At 37.7% G+C, this 21371-nt stretch overlaps 1 protein-coding gene across 1 annotated transcript in view; it reads right to left on the bottom strand.

Annotated features, from left to right (window-relative positions):
* DNAH11 (dynein axonemal heavy chain 11) overlaps window positions 1-21371 on the bottom strand; it is a 313801-nt gene that overhangs the window by 175997 nt on the left and 116433 nt on the right. Inside the window, exons 31-35 of the mRNA XM_087428734.1 lie at window positions 12757-12888; window positions 10543-10703; window positions 6737-6893; window positions 6475-6620; window positions 3586-3702 (exon numbers count right to left, since the gene is read on the bottom strand). Coding sequence (XP_087284860.1) covers window positions 3586-3702; window positions 6475-6620; window positions 6737-6893; window positions 10543-10703; window positions 12757-12888 — 713 coding nt within the window. The remainder of the gene's footprint in view (window positions 1-3585; window positions 3703-6474; window positions 6621-6736; window positions 6894-10542; window positions 10704-12756; window positions 12889-21371) is intronic.

The raw sequence follows: 21371 nt of genomic DNA, 5'->3' as shown, positions 1-21371 counted from the left end.
AATTATAGCCTACTTTATGCATATCTAATTTTTCATCCTAAACATCCCCCAGAGACCTTCTGGACCTAGGTATAGAGTACTTCTCCTATCCAAGCTGGCCCATATTTTTTCCCACATTTTTTACTCTTTATCATACGACAGAAGTAGTAAAGATGAAGAGTAAATGGGGGAGAGAAAAGGCTAGCAAATTTACTTAATTGATAGTTACATTAATATTGACAGCTAATATTTATTGAGCACTTGCTTCACGCCATGTAGGATGTTGAAAGCTTTTCATGCACTCTCTCACTTAATTCTCACAACTCCATGAGATGGCTACTCCTCTCATCTGTATTTTACAGAAGTGCAGACTAAGGTTCTGAGAAGTACAAGCACACACCCCAGGCCACGTGGTTGGTAAGTGGTGGGAATCAAGACACTCTCAAGGCTCATGCACACTGCCCCCACCCACGAATACTACTTTCATCAGCCAAATTGTCCTTCAAACTTTGCTGATACAGGTACCAGCACCCCAACACAAATGATGCCGCACTTAGTTAAACCAAATTTATGAAAACTTCACAAAGCAATTTCAAACTTTAAGACTCAAATGAAAACATGTACAAGATGAACTGGGTTACAAATGTAAAAATACTGGAAACGTGTACAATTTTCAAATGAAAATATTCTGCAACCATTACATTTATTTCTAGGATAGTTATTCTCTAGAATTTTTTTCAAGAAAAATAGACATTATAAAATTGCTGTGCTAGAGAAAGCTGCTATATGAGGAAAGGAAAACATTCAATAAAGGATGCTAGAATAATTGAATATTAGGGAAAAGAATTCTGTTGAAATACTCCTTTCATGTTACCTACCAAAATAAGTTCTTACTGGATAAAGCCCATTTAAAAAGTAATACTATAAAAATTAGGAAAAAAATACAAACAAGATATAGTTAAATATATGAGTGGATGGACTAAGAAATTTTAAGCTTAAAAGAATTGAAAATCATACTAAAAACCATAGAGGTTCTTACATTATATGTGAAGTAGCATATTATTTTGAAGGCAGAAAGTGAAGTAAGATACATATTGTGAACACTAAAGAACTCCTAAAAAACAAAACTGATAAGCTTCTAGCTCATCAAGGAAAAAAAAAGAGAGAAGCCACAAATTACCCATATCAGACATGGATATCAGGACATCACTATAGATAATAAGGGAATATTATGAACAAATTAATGCCAATAAATTCAACAATCTAGATAACATGGAGAAATTTCTTAAAAGATGCAAATTATCAAAACTAATTCAAGAAAAACTAAAAAATCTGAATAACTCCATATCAATTAAAGAAATTGGATTTATCACTAAAAAGATTCCCATGAAGAAAAATCTAGACCCAGAGGGCTTCATTGATTAAGTCTACAAAATATCTAAGGGGTAATAATACCAATCCTACACAAACTCTTAAGAAAATAGAGAAGAAGGGAACATTTGCCAACTTAGTTCATGAGGTTAGCATTACCCTGATGCAAAAACCAGATGAAAAAATAAGAAAAGACACTACAAACCAATATCCCTCACGGCATAGCTTTAAAAATCCTTAACAAAATAGTAGCATATTGAATTCAGCAATACTCTCCTGACCAAGTGTAGTTTATCCCAGGAATGCAATATTGAAGAATTGTTTAGCATTTGAAAAATCAGTATAGTCCAGCACATTAACAGAAAGAAGGAGAAAACCCACATGAAAATTATAAAAGAAAACTTCTAGAAGAAAATATGAAAATTTTTGCAACCTGGGACTGGTCAAACTGTCTTAACTAGGATGGAAAGAAACATAAAACAAATTGATAAATCATATTTTATTGAATTTAAAACTTCTATCTTTGATGGACACCATTAAGAAAATGAAAAGGCAGGCCACAAATTGAGAGAAAAATATTTGCAATATATGTATTTAACAAAGGAACTGTACACAGAATTCAGCACTTCACAAAAGATGGTATGGGAACGGCCAGTAAGTTACGTGAAAAGATGTTCAACGTCATTAGGCATCATGGAAATGCAAACTAAACCCACAATGACATACCACTACATATCTATTAGATTGGCTAAAACTAAAAAGACTGACAATACCAAGTTTTGACAAGAATGTAGAGCAAGTGGAATTCTCATACATTGATGGTGAGGGTATAAAAGTTACAACCATCTTGGAAACCAGATTGGCAGATTTTAATAAAGTCAAGCATATGTTTGTCACATGACTTAGCAATTCCATTCATTGATATTTACTCAAAAGAAAACACATGTTCACACAAAGACTGTACATGAATGTCCATAGCAGCTTTACTCATAATCACTCCAAACTGGAAACAACCCAAATGTCCATTAGCTGGCGAATGGGTAAACAATTGTAGAATGTGTGTACAATAGAATACTAATCAGCAACAAAGAAGGAACAAACTACTGATACACTCAACAACTTGGATGAATCCCAAAATCATAATGTTCAAGGAAATAAGACAACACAAATGAGTACATACTGTATGGTTTCATTTACATGAACTTTAGGAAAGACAAATCTAACCGAAGAAGTCACAGAAAGCACATCAGTGGTATGGGGGATTAACTTCAAAGAGGCACAAGAGAACTTCCAGGATTATTGGAAATAATCCATATTTTGATTGTGGTAGTGTTTTCACCAACCGTGCAGGTAAATTGGGTGCATTTTATTGTACAAAATTATACCCGAATGAAGTTGATTTAAAATATGAGTTAAACATAACTGGTTCGGATGCAATAGCACAGGTTCTCTGACAGACTGCTAATAAATGTATATATTGGGAGAGTATTTTTGGAAAGTAGGTCATCAATAGGTATTTTAATCATTCACCAAATAATTCCACACATAGGAATCTATTCTGAGTAATAATCTGAAATAAGGATAACTCTTCATGTGAAGAGATGTTTATAACCTACTATCTCATGATCATAAAAAACTGAACAGAAAAACACAAACCCTACATTTCAGACAATAGGAAATGGTTAAGAAAATTATGGACAAGCCATGAGAGAGACTATTTCAGAGCTACATAAAATGGTATTTCCAAAGAAATTTTCAATAACATGATAAACAACTCGTCAAAATATTAAATGAGAACTAAATAAAAATCATGCCTAACCTAATATCTTAAATCCATAAAATATGAACTATAAAAGAGACTAGAAAAAGTATAACAATCATTATTTCTGGGTGGCAATACTGTAATTTTTTGTTTATTCTTTTCTCTATTTTCCAAGTATTCTATAATTTGTGACTATTACGTTTATAATAAAAATATCATGACAAAAGAGCTAGTATTAAATGTTCAAAATGTAAACACGTACCTTTTAGGTGATGATTTTTAAGTCCTGGTTTCATATTTCAAAAGAGTAAATTTATCATGGTGAAAGTTCTCTCTATAAACGGATCCCAAAGAAATAATAAAGGGTTTTCCACGGGAATTCCCAAGTAAAAACAGATCATCTAACAGTGCAAACTAGCAACGTTAGGTGGCATGAGCGCTCCAGATGCTAGGCCACAAAGCAGAACACTTGCCTGAAAAGAGCTTTGAGATTTTCCGGTAGTTCGGTTCGACCAGCATATCCTGGGTTCATAGTAATAAATATTCCAACTGATGGCTTCAGTGTGATAGCTTCCCCAAGAAATACAAATCTACCGTAAGAAGAATGTTGATGAAATTAAATGTGTTCATTGAATATGAATGCACATTGACAAATGCAAATCACTACAAAATGCAAATTATTAGGAAGCTGTTTATTCTGTGTAATTTTCTTTAAAATTCATAAGCATACATATTTTGAATATGTTTTGAAGCATGTTTTTTAAAAAAACATTCCCTTCCCCCAAAGGAATTACAAATATGGGAAGTATTCTTTTATATTTTGCAGGGCCATAGTATGCTAGAATATAAAAATGAGGACTTGACTACTTTAACAGTTAATGATGCTATTTTTGTCCTCTATGTGCATTGCAGTTCCTTGAATGAGGTACTGCCCAGATAGAAAATGCGCACGCTGTGAGAGGAAAGGGACTCCTTGCTCAGTCATTGTTTTGTCTATTTGCTCTCCCTCCCCCCTCCCACCCTCCCTTCCCTCCTCCCATTTATTCACCAAATATCTATTGGTGAATTCTACCACTGAGAGGTAGAATAGTGTGGTGGTTATGACAGCTTGCTCTGGAGCCAGACTGCGAGCATTCAGAGACCAGCTATACCACTTTAGGCATGCTCCAATTCCCTCATCTAATTAAGAAAAAGGGATAATAATATTACCTACCTTATTGGATCATATGAGGATTAAAAGAGATTATGTATATAAGTGGCTAAGGGTACAATACTAGATCATGGTAAGTACTCAGCAATGTTAGCTATGACTATTGCTATTATCATCACTTGAAGGCATTGGAGAAGCAGTGCAAGATTTTCAGAAAGATTGTAGCAGGGTAACTGACCGCTCTTCCACTATACACAGCAGAAATAGCCACAAGTCAAAGGTAGGGACCTCGAGGGGTAGAGCCAGCAAGACGTTGGAAGGCTTCATGGTTGAGGCACGGTCCCGTCTCTGAAATCCTCACGTGTAAAGAGAATTTAAGAAAACTCATGAAATCATGAAGGAGCCTAGCTGTCCCTCTCTGGGCTAGCATGAAGATGAACAGGTACAACTCACATACATGCAGACATGGAGACAGAGGAAACCATCAAGAAGTATGGTTGGGAGTTTTCAGAAATCCTTCCATGGATCAGTAATATAAATCTCTATAAAAGAGGATGGCCTCAAATGACATCTGGGTTACAGCAAATAAGATTTTGATTAAAAGCTAAATCAAATATGTCTGGGGATCAAAGAGGAAAGACTCTAACTTCTCTAACATGGCACCAGAGTAGGGGCAGGTAAGGCAGCAGACCCCTGGTCACAGAGAACTGGTATCTCAGAGCCACGTGGTGGAAAGACTGAGAGGTTCTTTAGAAGGTGGAAACTGGAAACTTCTACAATAGGTTCACAGTTAGTTTCAAGGGGTTAGACAATCTTTCCCTGATTGGGAGACAGAAATGTTCCTATGGGTAAAATAGCTAGCTGAGCAAAATACCCTAATAAATGGGGGATATATGGGTAGGCCAGATAAATGAGACTGCACTGTATACAAAAAATGGTACACAGAAAACCACAGGGCCGGCCCCCTGGCTTAGCGGTTAAGTGCATGCGCTCCGCTACTGGCGGCCCGGGTTCAGATCCCGGGCACGCACCGACACACCGCTTATCCGGCCATGCTGAGGCCGAGTCCCACATACAGCAACTAGAATGTGCAACTATGACATACAACTATCTACTGGGGCTTTGGGGGAAAAAAAGGAGGAGGATTAGCAATAGATGTTAGCTCAGAGCACGTCTTCCTCAGCAAAAAGAGGAGGATTAGCATGGATGTTAGCTCAGGGCTGATCCTCCTCACACACAAAAAAAAGAAAACCACCATTGTGTACTATAACACTTATTTCTCAAATTAAGCCTAAGCGCCAGTCGTGTTTTGTCTTTTGGGGTGTGGCATCATGTTGAGAAATGGTTAGGTTCTGGATATAGTTGGAAAGTTTTTGGCCCGAGTGACTGGAAGAATGTGAGGGTGTAATCTACTGGGATGGGACAAGTAACAAAGCAGGTGTTGGTGGAAAGACCGGGATTTCGATTTTGGATATATTAAATGTGAGAGGCCTATGAGACACCAAGTGGAGCCCTGAAATGCCCCAATAAGCAGGGGCTATGCAAGTCCAGATGTCAGAGAAAGGAGGTCTGGGCAGTTTGTAGCCGGCAGCACACACATGGTATTGAAAGCCATGTGACTGGATGAAATCACCAAGGGAACAAGTGTAGACAGAGAAAGAAGAGGTCTAAAGATTGAGACTTGTGACATCCAACATTAATTGGTCAGGAAACAATAACAATAAAAAATAGCTAACATTGATTAAGTTCTTTGCACTTAGTCCTCACAGAAACCTATAAGGTAGGAGCTGTACTTTCCCCCATTTCATAGAAAAGGAGAAACCTGCTGGGAGGGTGGCAGAAAACTAGGAGGGTGTGGTGTCCTGGAACCCGTGTGAAGACAATGAGTCATGAAGAAGGGTGGGGCCAAGTGTGTCAAATGCTGCCAGAGGGTCAAGTAAAATCAGAACTGAGAATTGATCACTGGGTTTAGCATCAGAGAGGGTGTTTCTTTTTTAGTTGATTAAAATAATGTAATATATCTTTGCTGTATTCAACACTTAAAAACCACTAATAAAAAATGGGAGATTATTCAAAATGAACCAGTCTCTCTTATTTTATTCATTTCATGCAATAGGGGGAGGCAGCATAGACCGTGAAGGTGAGGTTTACTGCATTATTCCATGTTACTCTTTGTATTTGTAACAATAGAAGAGAACTACATGCCACTCACCTCTTTTTCCTGTTTCTGATGGCATCATGAATCATTTTAACCTGTACTGCCACCACTGACAGAACTTCCACAGAAATTCGATTGAATTCATCAAAGCACCCCCAAGCTCCTGTCTGCACCAATCCCTTATAGATATTGCCTATGGACTAAATGACAGAGTGAGGCATCAAGAACTTAACAGAAGGGGATTTTAAGCTATTATTTTGAATCATTCCAAATCAGAAATAATGTTGTTAGATACCTCATTTTATTACTAACTTACTTTGTAGTCCATTTGCTCTGAACAGTTGAATACATAAACCATCATGCCAAGCGCACGTCCAAGATCTTTGGTGGTTTCCGTTTTCCCTGTACCGGCTGGGCCAGCTGGAGCCCCACTCATGGTTAGATGAAGTGATTGAGTTAAAGTAATGTAACACCTTTAAGCAATAGAAAACACAAATGTTACAATCTAATAGGAGATTTCCAGAAAACATCAGGGGTAATCCAATTTTTTTTAAAGTTTAAGAAGTCAAGGTCTACAATGTGCTAGTAGCATAAAATATTGATATATCTCTGATTTGTTCATGGCAATAATAAGAATCAGAATAATATTTTATATCAAATTTATTTTTAAGGTGTCTGTTTAAAATTAATAGAAAAGAATGTACCGCATTATCTGTTTATTTGCCTCATTTCATAAGAGATGTGTATTCATAACACTTGATTTGCAATGTTATTGAATATATGACATTTCTAGGTAAAGATACTATTAAATGGCAGACAACATATCAAATTATTGTTTATAAAAGAAAAATAGAAGAGAAATCTTGGATGATGAATGAATTAAACACTGACTTCATTAAACTGCTGCTTAATGAGTACATTGAGATAGTAAATATATTAAAATATATAGCATGCAAATAATATGTACCTATTTCAATGTATAAAGCAAATATACAAAGATACAGTTTATTTTATTAAAATGTATTTTAGGAATTCATTTTGAATGTATTGCTGCATCCATTTAGATTATGATAATACTTATTTTTGCAGGAAAGATTCAGAGGTTCCTAGACTGAGGAAAATTATGCAAAGACAGAATTTAATACTTGTAAAAGAAGGAACACTAATGAATAGCAAGGACCTTACATGAGGTTTCTGAAGATTTATAAATTATTTTTGACTTAGTACAGACAGCGGATGCACGGAGTTCAGAAGACCAGGAACAAGTGTCTACTTTGCCAATAATCTCAAATAAGTTTTTTGACATCAACATGCCTCAGTTTTCTCCTCCATAAAATGATGTTTATTATAGGGATATATTAAAAAAGCCAAAGGCAAATGCTTCAAAGCACTAGGCAAATAGAAGCAATTACTTACGAAAATGGAAAGTGTTTATTTTATGGCCATGGCCATGGCCATGTTTAAGTGCATCTTACAATGAACATGGAGTGGAAAGACCCCTGGACTAGGAATTATAGCACTTTTTGTAGTGCAGACTACCCCTAATGATCTTTTCCTGTGGTTCCAGGTTTTGGCTGGACACATGGCCACCTATATGCTGCAGACTACATTTCCTACCTCCTTTCCAACCAGGAGTGGCCAAGCGACCAAGCTCCAACCAATGTGTTATGTGCTGAAATAATGTCTGCAAATCCTAGGACGCCTCCTTCAAGGTGTATTCCCCTTTTCCACTGGCTGAAACACACGTCGAAATCACGTTTAGCATGTCAGCCACCTCCCAGCCTCTACTGCTGCTGGACCACACTCCTCTAGACTGTTACACAGGTGAGACATCAGCTTCTGTGTTACTGAAGGCACGATATTTTGGGTCTCTCTGTAACAGCAGCTTAGCCTGCACCCTCCTAACCAACGCACCTGTGTTTCAGCCCACATCTCTCAGCGAAAAGCTGGTTGATGACCTAAGTCTCTGAACTTGCGCACATATGTAAGAAGGAGAGGCCATCTTCCCTGCCTACCTCAAAGGGATGGTCAGCATCAAATGAGACCTAATGAAAGTGTTTGAAACGCATCATTGCATTAATGTAAACAATTAGTAAACAATCCATAGAATGAAACGGAAAAGATATGCACACAACGTGAACACCTTATGCGGCACTATTTACACTATCAAAAGGAACATTCATCTTTCAACTTCCAAACAAACCACAGAGTGATTTTTTTCATTAAAAAGTTAATAAGCTATTAGTCCTTGCATTTTGATAAACTTTAAAATTCTCCTCCCCTTTTCTCCTATACCCTGTGTCTCCCTTCCTGTCTTCTCTATTTACGATGACATACATACAGCGGACTCTTAGCATCTGCAGTTTTGACTATTCTCAAGCAATTTTGTCAAGCTACAAATTTTTTTTTTCTTTTTTGGTGAGGAAGATCAGCCCTGAGCTAACACCCATGTCAATCCTCCTCTTTTTGCTGAGGAAGACTGGCCCTGAGCTAACATCTATTGCTAATCCTCCTACTTTTTTTTCCCTTTTTCTCCCCAAAGCCCAGTAGATAGTTGTATGTCATAGTTGCACATCCTTCTAGTTGCTGTATGTGAGACGCCACCTCAGCACGGCCAGACAAGCGGTGTGTCGGTGTGCGCCCGGGATCTGAACCTGGGCCGCCAGTAGCCGAGTGCGCACACTTAACTGCTAAGCCACGGGGCTGGCCCCAGTCAAGCTACAAATTTTAATCTCTCACACTGAAAGCAGAACATAAATTAATTACCCAATTAAGATAATGAACATTGACTTTTAGTTAGAGATAAGTTAAAGAGAACTGAATTAGAGAAACAGAATTATAGAAGCCATACAATTTATCAATGATGAAATCAGGAGGAGATTAATATGTGCAAGAACAATCACAAAGCTAGTGAGAGAATTCTGCCAACTTCCCAGGACCACCATCACAACCCAGCTTTACAGACTTATAATTGAAACTCTCTACACTTCTATTCCCACATAAATTGTATGGTATGGTATGGTGATCCTGGATAAATGGGAACATTCCTATGATCTTGAGGTGTGATTTCTTTCATGAATGTCAGGGATTAAATGTGCTTTTTCCCATCAAGTAATTCAGCAGAGGTTAGAATACCAACAAAGAATTTCATGTCAATATGGCATATCCTTACCTCTACAATGTTCTGACCACGTGTTTATATTTACTTGGGGACAAGTAGCAATGAACATTTAATAATAGTAACCCCTTGACATACTTCAGCCACACTGGCTGTCTATCCCTTGAACTGGCCAAGCTCCTTCCCACCTTAGAAACTTTGTATTTGTCTTTGCCTGTAACTTTCTGCCCCAGGATGTTTGTATAGCTGGTTCCTTGTTATCCTTTAGGTCTCAGCTTAAATGTCTTTCACTCAATCTACAGTAGTAGACTCTCCCTTCAAGATACTTTCTAAGCTATCACCCTGTTTTACTTTTGTCATAGCATATATTACCACCTAAAATCACTTTGTTAATTTTTTTATTGTTCCTCTTCATTCCCAGCCACTCACATCCCACACTCAACTAGAAAGTGTGCCCTGTGAGAGGAGGAACACTCCCTGTCCAACACTGGAACAGTACTTAGCACAGTGTTTAGTAAGTGTCAGTTGAATCATTTAATGGATCTGTGTTCTCCTCTTTTCTTACTTTCACTGTATGTAATCCTTCAAAAATGATTTTGAACATAGGCAATTCCTATTTTTACACTTCCAATAAAGAGATGCAGAGGGGAAGTGGTTACAAAGCCTGATATCGGGATATTAGCCATAGATAACCAGAGAGAATGAACTGAGTGATCAAAGATGCTGCCTTGAACCACATTCCTCTGCTCATGATTTCATGATTAGTATATTGTATAGTGTCTATAATTCTGCTTCTCTAATTTGCTTCTCTTTAACTTGTCTCTAAAATCAACATTCACTATTTTACTTAATTAGTTCATTTACACACTGCTTTCATATAGTTTCCCAATTTGTTCATCATTTTCTCTCATCCCTTTCTTTTCAATTTCACACATCTTTACCCATGCTTGGGGACTTTTCTAGCTTGGTTTTCCCCAATTTGACTCGAACATTATCATTGTTACCTGTCAGTCAGAGGAGTGATCACTAGTCGAGGACTGTTCCCTAAATATTCATAGAAGTACTGGAACTGGGCATCACAAATATTAACAAAGCAGTGTTTCTGGGTGTCCTCCCACTGGTGACGAAGTTGAGACAGCCAAGCAAAAGCTTGGGGACTGACAACCTAAAAATATCACATGATCATAACACACAGGACACTAATACTTTTGAGGCAACAGACTTATTCTTTAATCTAATCAACTCTATTGATTCATATTTTATTTCTAAAAATCTCACAAAAGGGGAATCTCTTGCATGCCACTTCAAATTGTAATTGCATGTAGATGGCTGAATACTTCATCAGAAATGCGTGTGTAATAAAAGTCTTCATTTTAAGAAGCCTTTCACTGTAAGGCAATATCACTTTGTTCGAGCAATGCTTTTTTCCCCTTTTATGAATCACCCCAGGGGATTTGATCACTTTTGTAACTTTATACTCATATCACTGAATTCAGATGGAAAAATACACTCTGTATTAAAATGGCACATAGTCTATAATTTCTGCATGTCAGAGGTATAAATAAACAATATGTTCAACAAAGTTCATTCTAAAACCAGTAGAGAGATTTCCTGCCTCATTTTGCATTAAATCAAATAACAGTATTTTTTTTCATTGCTATTCTTTCCTATCTTACTCAATCCTATCCAATCTTCTTCCAGTTTGAAAAAAATAATTCTAGTCTCTTTCAAGATACACGTGACCATAGGATTTCTTGGGAATCACTTGAAGTTACCAAAATTATTGTCTACTAATCTGTCTGATGTCTGTGTAAGTCTCAACACTGCATATTTACATATATTAGATAAGGAAGAATTAGACAAAGTTTATATCTCTTTTAGTATAAAATAAAGGAAATATTTTAAATAATAATTTATCCTACTGCAAGCAAATCACCACTGATAAAACATGATAAAATATGTAAGAAGGTGCAAGGTCATATTCAAAGTAGTTATCAATGGCTCATTATCAAAATGAGAATACAATCAAGTGCCGAATAACGATGTTTCGGTCAATGACGGACCACATGTATGATGGTGGTCCCTTAAGATTGGTACTATATAGCCTAGGTGGGTAGTACGCTATACTGTCTGGTTTGTCTAAGTACATTCTATGAGGTTCACACAATGACGAAATTGCCTAATGATACATTTCTCAGAACATATCCCCATCATTAAATGATGCATGACGGTTTGTGATAAGTGGTGTTTTTGCAAGGATCAGTTTTGGATTAGCAATCAAAGAACATCATTCACTAATGCTCCTGAACTTGAAACAAGAAGTATTTTTTTAACTTTATGGCTTACAGGAAGAAACACTTGCTTGTACTTTGTGGTGAGAATTAAACTTCAATTTGGTTTTAATAAATTGAGAAAGAACTAGAAAAACAACAGAAAACACTTCACAATACACACATGCATTTAAATTGTGAAAGGAATTGTCTTGCTTTAGGACCACCACCTCCAAAAAACAAAAGGGATTTGGAGGAAGCAGGTGATGGGCATGATATACCAATGCTGTTCAGTAGACAAGCATACTTCCGACATTTGTAAGGAGGAATATTTTGGAAAAAGGGTGAGAAAATTCTCCTTTCACATTAAACACTGCTTTCATCTAAGAGACACATGGACTTTTTAAAGAGATAAGGAAAGAAGGTTATTAATGCACTGAACGGATTAGAAAATAACTTTAAACAAAGTCCTTTAGCCTTGAAAGGAGAAGACAAGGGGAGACCAACATTTCTCTTTCTTCAAAAGGAAAATGATCAAAGGCACACAGAGACGGTTTAAATGACACACAATCTCATTGCCACTGGCTGGGTAAGCCCCAGAGGTGATAATCACAGGCCAATGGACCAAAATGATTATGCGCAGAGAAACCAGAAGAGAAGGAAATGAACATGGTGACTTCTCATGGTTCCTCCATCCTGGGTTAATTTTTGGATGATCTGGGTTAGAGACTCCTGACTTGGCAAAACCCTTTGGGATAACTCTCATGAGGACAGTATATTAGCTAACCCAAATCAAATTCACCCAAAGTAGGTACAGCTAACTTCTCAGGACTAATTAAATACACAAACTTAAAAAACAAACAAATAATGACTTAGAATTACTCTTGACAACAAACACCACGTTTAGGAAATGACAAAAAATACATGAGATTTCTACAAACAACTTGCCTTCTGAGAAATAAGTTTTGCCACCACATCTCTGGCATGGACATCTATGGTACAAATTGTCATGATCTTCTGCCTGTCTCCAGGTGGAAGTTCTCCCAGCAAAAGTGCAATCAGTGTATTCAACTGAGAAATCTAGAAGGAATTTTTTAAAACAGAGGTAAGGGTTACAAATATAGAATTGAAAAGCCCAATAGTCTTCATATTTGTAAAGAGCCCTTTAGTTTACAGAACGATTTCAAATGTTATCTCAGCTGGCCCTCAAACAACACTGGGAATAGGAGACAGAGGAAGGGATATTATTAAATTAATTAATTGAAATAAAATAAATATTATTACCCCCCTGAGCTGAGACTCAGAGAAAACAGGTGAACTTGCAAATAATGACAAAGCCAGAGGTAGAAGCAAGGTTTCCTGGCTGCACTAACTGACTCTCCGCCCTAATAATGATCCAGTCCACAACTTTGCTGGAATACAAATGACTACAAATTTTAGAAGGTCAAATTGAGCTAACACCTATAAAAACCTAGTAAAGAGCTAAATACCCAGGGTTTCTTTGTGGGTTTTTTTTGCAGGGGGAGGTTTTTTTTTGTTTTTGTTTTTTTTACATAGGAGATAGGAGGATTACCGAGAAAATATTTAAAACATAGAGCTGAAGACTATCCCACTTATTTCTTCTTTTCACAGCCCTATTCTTGTTTAGATCCATAAATTTCTTAGATCAATATTTTTCAAACTACTGGTCTTTTCTCATAGAATGGAAAGGAATTAAACAGAATGGAATGACATGGAATAGAATGGAATAGAAAATGTTGCATTACAGTAGTAAGAGTATGTATTGTTTTGTGAAACTATTTCAGTTTCAGACTTTTGAGTGTATACACACGTGTAAACTTGATCTGATATAAAATACTTCTTACTGTTAATTGTACTCAGAAAGGTCTGAAAGATACTCTCAATTCTGCCTTATTCCAGGGTAGCATATTGTAAAACAATACTGTCCCCTTTCCTTTTTAGCTCTGCAAAGGACAGTCACCTACAAACTGTGAGCTCCTTGAGGAGTTGGTAATAAGTAAATACGACATATCACCAGAGGATCTCAAACCTTTGTAGCCTACTGTCAAAAACATGTTCCCTAGAGTACTATTATCACATTCCGGAAAATACCAAGCACTGCAGACTTCCCTGAGACCACTGTGCGGCTGAACTGAAGGTTAGGTAACTATAGTAAGAATGGAGAAGGAAGGCAAGAAGACGGTTACCATAACATGCACAATTTACATGAAAAGAGAATGCACAATGTGCCAGGCGTTGACTAAGCATATTGCTTATATCATCTCATTTAATCTTCACAACAATCTATTATCATCCTAATTTTTCAGATGAGAAAACTGAGTTACAGATATAGGAAGCACATTTACCAGTCAGGGGAGGGGGAATTCAAACCCCGATAGTCTGACTTCAGAGCCTGAGTTCCTACTGGTCACATCACATAGATTCCCTGCACCAGCCTCCAGAAGACTGATCTGCCTACTATTTTCAAATTGGAGAAACTGTGGCTGTTCAAGATGCATTCCAGAGAGACTTAAAATCAAACACAACGGAAAGTTGGTTCTGTGTCTGTCTTGTTCAGTGTTTTGTCCCCAGAGCCACTGAGGAGCTAGCTGTCAAATAGAAGGTGCTCAATGAGTGTTTCCTGAAATAGATAAATGAATGTACCATGCACGTGCAAGTTTCTCAGCACAATTTATACAGATGCTGATTAGAAAAGAGGTGTTTTGGCATTGGATATTTTCTCACCAGGGTCAAGACATCCAGTCTTCACAGTCTCAGATCTTACACTAGTACCAGTATTTGGTTAAAAAGAGTTGGTTGTAACAACAGTAATAATATCTTATGCCTTGTAAGAATATTCATCATTTCAAGGGCTTTCACATGCCTTGTCTTGTCTGAGCCTCCCTACAACCTCTGATTTCTCCATTATTGATTTATTTTTCACAAAAGTTCAGTCAAGTGAAAGATGCTTAAAAATACAGCTCCTCAGGCCAGCCTTGGTGGCCTAGTGGTTAAGTTCAGCTCTGCTTTAGCGGCCTGGGTTCAGGCACGGACTGACACCACTCGTTAGTGGCCATGCTGCAGTGGCAGCTCACATACAAAAAAAGAGAGGAAGACTGGCCACGGATGTTAGCTCAAGGCAAATCTTCTTCAGCAAAAACAAAAAATACAGCTCATCAACATTGTCTGCACAGCATCATGTATTGGGGATCTTATATTGTCTCTCAAGATTAAACCTTCCCAATAATGCTCTTTTTTAAGTGATAAAATTCTGTACCCACAAAAATAAACAGTAGTTATAAAATGTCTCTATCATTTGGGCAGTGGCATCAGGCAGCAATTACTATATGGTCATACTATAATTTCATACAAGTTTATGTTCTGTGACATAAAAAACATTCCTTGGCAGCTTAAAAAAATACGTATATCCTATCATGTAATTAGCATTTACAATTACATGATCAAAGTAATCATCTTGATTACTTAACTTGATCTTGATCAAAGCAGTATCACATTATTTTCTATTGGCTCAAGGATGTTTGCCTCACTTAAACTGCCTACAGCCCTCTGAAGCTCAAGTGCCTATTTTCCTGGTACGCCTTAGCTTTAGCTGGAGCATAAGTACAGCTTATCTTAAACCAGAAGGAAGTCAACCTCAAAGTACAATCAAACTCCTATCCATAAGCACAAGGCTTTCCATGACCTCCCACCACTCCTTTCCTACCTCGCATGACTCCAACCATACTGGTCTACTCTTTGTTCCTCTGTCATGGCTGCTTCAAGCCCACAGAAACTGTTTCATCTGCCTGGAGTCATTTTCCCTCTGATCTTTGTATGGTTGGCTTCTCCTTATCATTTAAGTCTTACTTCAAATTTACCTCCTCAGATTGGCTTTCCCTGGCCATCCTATTTACTATTACCCCCTACCTAATTACTCTACATGTTCCTATTTTGTTTTCTTCACGGCACTTACTAGTATCCTATCATTCACTTATTTATTTCCTTGTTTACTGTTTGTCTCCTCCACTTGACTAGCTCTAAAGGAGTAAGGCCCTCATGTGTCTTATTCGGTACTACATTCCCACACCTAGCACAGTGGCCAGTAAACACTCACCATATGAATGAATGAAGGAAGAAATGAACGACAGCAACAATACACACCAGAACAACGTTTTGTTCTCTCATTCACATAAGCCTTGCCTTTTCAGGGCTTACAGGCCAATGAGAAATGCAGGTAAGTAATTACAATTGTTTTGCGAGGACAAGTACAAAGAACTACAAAAGCACACAGAAATAGGGCCCTGTCTAATCTAGGGCTTGGAAAGACATTTTGGAGGAGAGGGTATTTATGCCAAGACCTAACGAATGAGTATAGTTTAGGCTGTAGAGAATTTAGGGGTTGGCCACGTAGGGAGGCAGTGTTTAAGTCACAGGAAGCAGCTTGTGTGAAGGCCCAGGACAGAGCAGGTATCAGGGAGCTGAAAGGAGTCCAGAACGGCCAGAGGCGGAGGGAGAGGTAGACCCGGTGCATAAGGACGCTGCGGAGGGCAGCAAGGGCCCAAACATGCAGGGCTCGGCCAGCTGACTGAGGAGTCCGAACTTCAATCAAAGGGCAATGAGATGTTGCTGAAGGGTTTTGGGAGGTGGGGTGATAATTAGATTTGTGTTTTTAAAAGATTTCTCTGCCTGTGGTATGATGAATTGGAGGGAAGCAAGACTGGAGAAAGACCAGAGAGGAGGATGCTACGCTCATCTAGGTAAGAACAGAAAGCGGCTGGGACTAGGATATTAACAAAGTGGCGGAGAAAACAGTGAGAACAGCGACATTGAGGGCAACTGGAGAGATCTGGTGGTTGACTGGGTATCAGGTGAAAGAACAGTCAATGGGCTACTAGTGTGAGAAACTAGTGAAGAACGTTGGTGTTTTTTTCTGAAGTTGGGAACATTGGAGAGACGGGCGTGAAAAGAATGAATATGCTCTAAATGTTCTATGTTGGACACGCCTGTCAGACTTCCAATTGAAATGTCCAATATGCTTCTGGCTATGCTTCCGGAGAGAGGTCTGAGCCAGAGACCAAAGTCATCAGCCTGTTACAACAGAAATTGAGCAGCCATCAAAGTAGATGAGATTAGCCAGGAATATGTGGTGTAGTGAAAATAAAAAGGGACCTAATTTAGAGCCATAAGGAACAGAAACATTTAAGGGGCAGGAGGAGGAAGAGGAGCAAGGAAAGAAAATTGAAGAATAGCCCAAGAAGCAGGCAGAAAAGCAGAATTCAAATAAACATAAATACAAGGGAACAGAGTATTTGTAGACGGAGGAAGTGTTTTCTAACAACAACAACAAAAAAATAGAAATAGACTCAGTCAAGCAGTAAAAATGGGTCATGGAGAGAGCAGGAGATGAGAAAAGGGAACAAGCAAGTATGGATACTTAGTTCAAAAAGTTTCATTATAATAAAGGTGACAGAGATAGAGCAGGCAATGGAAGGGGATGTGATATCAAGGAACAATTTTTGGTGGTTATTTTGTTTTTAGGAAGAGAGAGAGACTTGGGAATGTTTAATTGCTGATGGGAACGAGCCAGAGTGAAAATTTGAAGACACAGTAGAAAAGGCAGTCAGGGAAATCCTGAGAGTCCAGAGCAGAAGAGACCCAGAGCACAGGTGGAGAAATAGCTCCTGACCGAGGCTATCCTTCCATCATAACAAGAGGATGGTGCAGAGGGCGGAATATCAGCCCCATCGCGACCATCTAGTTCCTCTCTAATGGCATCAGCAAATAAGAGCTAACGTGTACTGAGCACTTACCATCTAACAGACATTGTGCGTGTGCACGTGTATGCCTGTGTGTGTGTGTGTGTGTGTATTCTAATTTAATTACCACAACAACCCTATGAGGAAGATACTACTATTCCAATTTTATATATGAGAATATGAGGTAATTTGCCCAAGATGATACAGTTATAAATGATGGAGCCAGGATTTAGTACATGATGCTGGGATTTTACTGTATATTTTATAAACAATATACGCAAAGCTTTCCCATGCAGATAATGTATTCGTTAACAGGACATCTTGGCCAGGCAAGAGCTGATCAGTAATGATTTTGGTGGCTGGAGGGAAATAATTAGGTATCTCCCATCTATGAATTCTCTTATTTAGATAAACATGAAAATACTTCCCAAGAAAGAGAATCTTTCTGGGAGTCTTTCTGACCACCATGGAGGTTTATATGACATACATGTCTAAGACGCTACAGTGTTCCCAAAGAGGCCAGCTTGCTTGGTGAGATGATGGTGAATTCACCATGAAAGAAGGTGGCAGGCATAGAAAGTAACAGACTTGAGGTCAGAGAGAAGGGCTGGTTCCTGATAAGGTAGCTGATCCTTAATTTTGTCCTGACCCAGTTCCTGTGGCAGTATGGTATAAAGAGGCCATGTATGTGAACTTAAAGAGCTATATCCCTAAATATTATAGGCTTAAATAAAACAACAGAGGAAGAACGTTTCCCTTGCAGCAGCAGCAGAAGCATGGCAACTTCACCAGCATCAGGGATGGCAGATTTCCCAATCCAGGGACACCCAAGCCACAGTGGCAAAGCAGCTGGAAGGGGCCTCTCTGTAGAAATGTTAAAATCTGGAGCTTGTAGTCCTCAGCTCAGAAAATCAAAGTGAACATTGCAACGTAACTGCTAGAGTACTTTGGGGGGTCAGCTACAATCCTTTTCCAACTGGACATAATACAGAAATAATGTTCTTTGTTTAAAACAACAGCAACAAGGATCTCTAATCCTGAAACCCACCAATGTTTCAGCTTCAGCAGTATCAGAAACAATGGATTTTCATTTCCATCAGCTAGAACAAAGGAAATTGCAAAAGAGAACAGACTCCATACTGGTTGCCACTACCAGGGCCTGTGTTGTGGAATCCCAGTTTGTTACCTTCCTTTCCCATGTTCATTTCTACTTCTCCTTTAATCATATTGCTACAACCACCAGCACAATATTGAGCAATGAGTGTCAGAGATAGTGAGCATAATTACCTCATTCTTGACACTAATGGAAATGATTCTAATGTTTCACCATTAAGCATGATTTTCTCTGCAGGTTTCTGGAAGATATTCTTCAAGTTATAAAGTTTCCTTCAAATGCTTACATTAGAAAAGAAAAAGGTGTAAAATAAATAATCTAAGCTTCCACCTTAAGAAACTTGAAAAAGAGGAGCAAACTGAACTCAAAGTAAGTAGAAGAAAGGAAGTAATCAAGATAATGCAGAAATCAGTGAAATATAAAACAAATAATAGAGAAAATCAAAGGTCAGTCATCAAAAACATAAATAAAATTGATAAACACCTAGAAAGCCGATTAAGGAAAAATGAGAGAAACACAAATCAGCAACACCAGGAATGAAAGGAGAACACGACATCAGACCCTCCGGATGCGCTGGGGATAATGTCGAGATAGGAAAAGCAGCTCACATCAACAAGTTTGAAAACATAGATCGGGGTGGGTGAACTTTTCCTGTAAAGGGCCAGATAGCAAATGTTTTACACTCTGCAGGCCACATGGCCTCTGTCATGACTCCACTTAGACAGAGGCACTGGGCCAGATTTGGCCAGAGGGCCGTAATTTACTCACCCCTGACTTAGATGAAATGAATAAATACCTTGAGAAATACAAATTTCCAAAACTGACGAAAGAAAAAAAGAAACCAAAAAACCTACACAGGAGCCTATAAAGAAATCAATTTATAATTAAAAAATGTTCTACAAAGAAAACTCCAGGCCCAGATGGCATCACCAGTGGTTTCTAACATAAACTCTTCCACAAAATACATAAGAATGGAATAGTTTCCAATTCCTTTTAAGGAGCATAATCTTGACCCCAAACTGGCAAAGATATTATAAGGAAAGAAAATTACAGATAAATGTCCCTTATAAACATGAATGCAGAATTCCTGAACAAAATATTAGCATAGAGTCCAGCAAAAAAAAATACATATATAAATGATAATATATCATAACCAAGTGGAGTTTATTTCAGGAATGCAAAGTTGGCTTAGCATTAAAAAATTCAGCACAGTAACAGGATAAAAGAGGCAGACCACATGAATATCTCAACTGATTTGAAAAAGTTCAATGCCTCGTCAAGATAAAACCTCTGAGTATGTAGTAAGGGAAGGTATTTTCCTCTACTTCAGAAAGGGCATCTACAAAAAATCTGTAACTACCACCAAATTTAATGGTGAAACATTCAACTATTCTTATCTAAGACTGGGAACAGGCCAGGACGTCTGTTCTCACTACTTCTATTCAACATTGTACCGGAGGGCCTAGCCAGTTCAATAACCCAAGAGAAGAAAATAAAGGGCAAAAAAGAATGGAAGACAGGAAATAAAACTCATTAGTTACAGATGGTATGTTTAAGTATATAGAAAGCCTTATGAAACTAGCAAAAAAAACCAAACTCTAGTAAAACTAGTAAGCAAATCTGGCAAAGTCCCAAGAAACAAGATGAATATTAAAAAATCAATATACTTCTATATACCAGCCACAAACACTGGAAAATTTTAAATTAATTGGCATATATTTACAACATCAAAACATATCAACTATCTAAAAATAAGTCTAGCAAGGAATGTGCAAGACCTTTACATTAAAAACTACAGAAAACATTGTTGAGAGAAATTAAAGATGACCTGTATCAGGAGATACACCATGTTCTTGGATTATAAGAATCATCACTGTTGAGGTCTCCATGCTCCCAACATTTATATTTATATTCAATGTCATCCTAGTTAAAATTTATTAGACTAAAAGATTAATTAGGCTTTTTCAAAATAAATAATGTAATAATAAAATTCACGTAGAAATTAAAAGAACCTAGAATAGCCTAAACAAATCTGAAAAAAAAAGAACAAAGTTGGAAGCTATAATAACATGATTTCAAGGATTACTATAAAGCTACAGTAATTAATACAGTGTAGATTTGGCATAATGACAGAAAAATAGATAAATGGAAGAGTAGATCTGGAAATACACTCACATATATAGTCATTTTGACCAAGGCGCCAAGTTAATTCAATGGAAAAAGAAAAGATATAAATAGATCTAAATGAAAAACCCAAAACCATAAAGCATCTAGAAGGAAATAGGAGAATATCTTCATGACATTGAAATAGACAAGAATTTCTCATACATGACACAAAAAGCATCAATCACAGAAGGTACAATATGATCCCTTTTTTATACCTTACTTGTCATTCAATATAATTTTTATGTGTTAAAGTAACCATATTAGGCCTAATATGGAGTCGCTCATGCTAAGCCCCACATCAGCAAACCAAAAGTTAATGTTTCTATGCTCAGCTCTCCCAGAAACAACAGGCCCAGGTCAACCAATCAGTGCTTGCCTACTCAGCACCAATTACCTAACCCAGCTCCAAGACTTCCCTTTGGTCCATAAAAGGAAGGTAACAGTGCTTTAACCAATCAGCAAACACACAAGATAACTTCCTTGTTCCTGCTCACTTTGGTCTATAAAAATCTTTTGCCTTGGGGAGT

Source organism: Ceratotherium simum, chromosome 1 (genome assembly GCF_057802395.1).
Source record: "Ceratotherium simum simum isolate JZ-2026a chromosome 1, ASM5780239v1, whole genome shotgun sequence".
Lineage (NCBI taxonomy): Eukaryota > Metazoa > Chordata > Mammalia > Perissodactyla > Rhinocerotidae > Ceratotherium > Ceratotherium simum.
The sequence above is the reverse complement of the archived record's forward strand: the minus strand, read 5'-3'. Positions and strand labels throughout refer to the sequence as shown.